Source organism: Carlito syrichta, unplaced genomic scaffold (assembly GCF_000164805.1).
Source record: "Carlito syrichta isolate Samal-C Ts95f unplaced genomic scaffold, Tarsius_syrichta-2.0.1 Scaffold135671, whole genome shotgun sequence".
NCBI lineage: Eukaryota > Metazoa > Chordata > Mammalia > Primates > Tarsiidae > Carlito > Carlito syrichta.
In genome coordinates, this window is record NW_007079767.1 from 2,703 (window position 1) to 5,411 (window position 2,709).

At 57.7% G+C, this 2,709-nt stretch overlaps 1 protein-coding gene across 1 annotated transcript in view; it reads right to left on the reverse strand.

The window, feature by feature from the left end:
• Window positions 1-2,094: 2,094 nt before the first annotated feature.
• Window positions 2,095-2,709, reverse strand: part of LOC110594764 (tripartite motif-containing protein 7-like) — a gene marked incomplete at its 3' end in the record, with an annotated part of 2,248 nt that continues 1,633 nt past the window's right edge. Inside the window, exons 3-4 of the mRNA XM_021708261.1 lie at window positions 2,552-2,667; window positions 2,095-2,130 (exon numbers count right to left, since the gene is read on the reverse strand). Of these exons, the coding sequence (XP_021563936.1) occupies window positions 2,095-2,130; window positions 2,552-2,667 (152 nt within the window). The remainder of the gene's footprint in view (window positions 2,131-2,551; window positions 2,668-2,709) is intronic.

Genomic DNA, 2,709 nt, shown 5'->3' on the forward strand with positions numbered 1-2,709 from the left:
CCCTTGCCCCGGCCAGCGCGCCCGCCCGCACACGCCCCTCCCCCGGGCCACGCGCGGCCCCAGCTCCCCCTCCTCGGAGAAATCCTCCGCTTCCTGCCCAGAGCCCAGTCTGCTCGTTAGGCCTCCCGGGAGCTTGGCTTGTTTTCCCCACTCAAGCACCAACTGAAATCAAACGCACTGGGCCTGGTTTGGATCCCAACTCAAACAGATCAACAAATCCCCTTTGGAGCACAACCGGGACCCCTGAAGACTCGATGCTAGAAAGAATCGTTGCTTTTTCTAGGCGTGATGAGATTGTTGTGAGGCGGCCGTGCGGGGCGACTCGCGCCTGTTATCTCGGCGCTTGGCAAGGCGGCGGCAGAAAGATCGCTTGGGCCCGGGACTTCAAGACCAGCCTGGGCCACATAGTCGGTCCCCCGCCTCCACGGAAAACAAAAACGTTAGATGTGGTGCGCGCCTGCAGTCCCAGTTCCTCGGGAGGCTGAGGCGAGAGCATCGCATGAGCCCAGGAGGGCGAGGATGTGGTGAGCCTGATGGGGCCACTGCACTCCAGCCTGGGTGACAGTGAGACCCTGACAGTACTTTTTGTTTTAAAAAAAAGTCTTATCTTTTTAGGGCTAACATACTGAGATATTTTTGATCTGTGATGTGCTTTAAAATTATCCAAGCAACTGGGATGGATTTTGGGTCTATCATACTCAGTGGTCTGTCACAGAAACAAAGAACTGAGTACCGCATGTTCTCACTCATAAGCAGACCCTGAACATTCACCATAATACTATGAAAAAGGGGTCAGCAGTAGCCAGAAACTGCTGGTGGGGGGCAGGGGACACCCTTCATCAATAAGGGCACCTGATCTCAAACCAGGCGAAGTAGGGACCAAAGGTAGGCCCAAACTCTACCTGCATGATGGCCACTTGTATACCTAATCCCGAACTGTACTCATCTTTAAAATAAACAAATACATAAATAAAGCAATCTAGTAGGAAGAAGTGGGTAGCTGTAGCTGTGAAACATATGGCCATGGGGCAACCCCCGTGGGTCCCCTCCCACTGTGGGAGCTTTCCTGTCCTCTCAATAAATCCTGCTTCAAAAAAAAAGAAAGAAAAATATAGCCACGGGTCGATAATTCTTGAAGGCGAGGGATGGGTACAGAACATACACTATGCTTTTCTACTTCTGATTACGTTGGAAACGTTCCATAATGAAAAGTTAAAATATGCACCCTCTCGGTGAGCACTACCACACTCCAGGCCCTGGAAATCAGAGCGAACAAGACAGGGGCGTAGCCCTGCCACCGGCAGCGTCCTCCAGCAGTGAGGGAAACAGTGAACCATAAACATGGGGGGGATGGGTAGCAGAGCAGGCTGTCACATCTTGAGTGGCCAGGGAACACCTTCACTGAAAACAGACATCAAAGATGCCCAGGAGGTCTGGGGAGCACACGCCAGGCCAAGGGGCCGTCAGTCAGTGCGATGACCCTGAGGGGTGCACGTGCTGAGCACCTTCTGGGAGCAGCAGGATGGCGTGTGGCTGCATGGGGTGGGGGGGGCCAGGGAGGCCAGACCCCTTGGAGCCCTGAAGGGCACAGTGAGGACTCTGACCTTTAGTGAATGAGAGGAGCCAGGGCTCTGAGTCGAGGAGTGGCTTGGTCTCAGCTGGGTTAGAGGCCACGCAGGGAGCCGGAGGCTCGGTCACCGCACCGGGAATAGATGCCCTCCACTGCCTGCCCCCCTTGGTGGGTCCCACACCTCCAGAGCTCCGCAGGGATTAGCACCGTCTTCCTTCCTGCCTCTGCCCCTTGTTTCCCTGTCCCTGTATCAGCCCCATGGCCGGAGCCGTCTCCAGCTGTCTGGGAGGGACAGGGAGAGGCGCGTCTGGGCGGCCACAAACCTTCCCCACGGAGTCTCCGACGTGTGGGCACTCCTGCCCCTGTCCCAGCTCACAGCATATGGGCCAAGGACCCCACAGCCACTTGGGGGAGTCCGAGTTGCCCAGGTGAGGAAGCGGGGGGCGGAGAAACCCATGGCGTGCAGAGAATGGGTCTCTGTGTGGCCCCATAATCGGTAACCACCATCACGGCACTGTCCCTACCTTTCTCTTCTTTCTCCAGCTCTCCCCGAAGGTCCTCTGGAGAGGAAACATAGCAGGGTGTGTGTGAGCAAGAACACCACCTCTCCCGACATTTAAGCCCAGCTGACTCCCCGCTCCCCAGCCGCTCCAGGGGCTGAAACCTGACGTGCAGACCCCGGTCCCAGCATGGGGGGTCGAGGGGACGGACACAGACCCCAAGGACTCCAGCCTCACCAGAGCTGGTCAGGGCTGGGCTCTCCTGCGTCCGCTTTCTTCTGCCCCCCAATACCCTCTGGCCCTTCTGTCCCCATGGGAAGCTGCGTGACCTGGGAGACCTGGACAGATTTGCCACCACCCCGCTCCCCCATCTGACCATGGAGCGCCTAGCTCCTGTCTTCTTCCACGGCCCTGGAAAGGCACCCCGGGGACCCTGAGCCAACAGAAACCAGCAGCCCCCACCCTCTCTGCGCGGCCCCACCTTTGAACTTCCTCAGCAGCCCCTTTAGGACAAAGGTCTTGAGCGAAACATTCCAGACTTTATTCTTCATCTCAGAAGAGACCGTGGTTGGCTTGGGGCCAGGCACGCTGCTGCACCTGCAGGACGGGGCTCTGAGGAGGGCCTGCCAACTCCGCCCT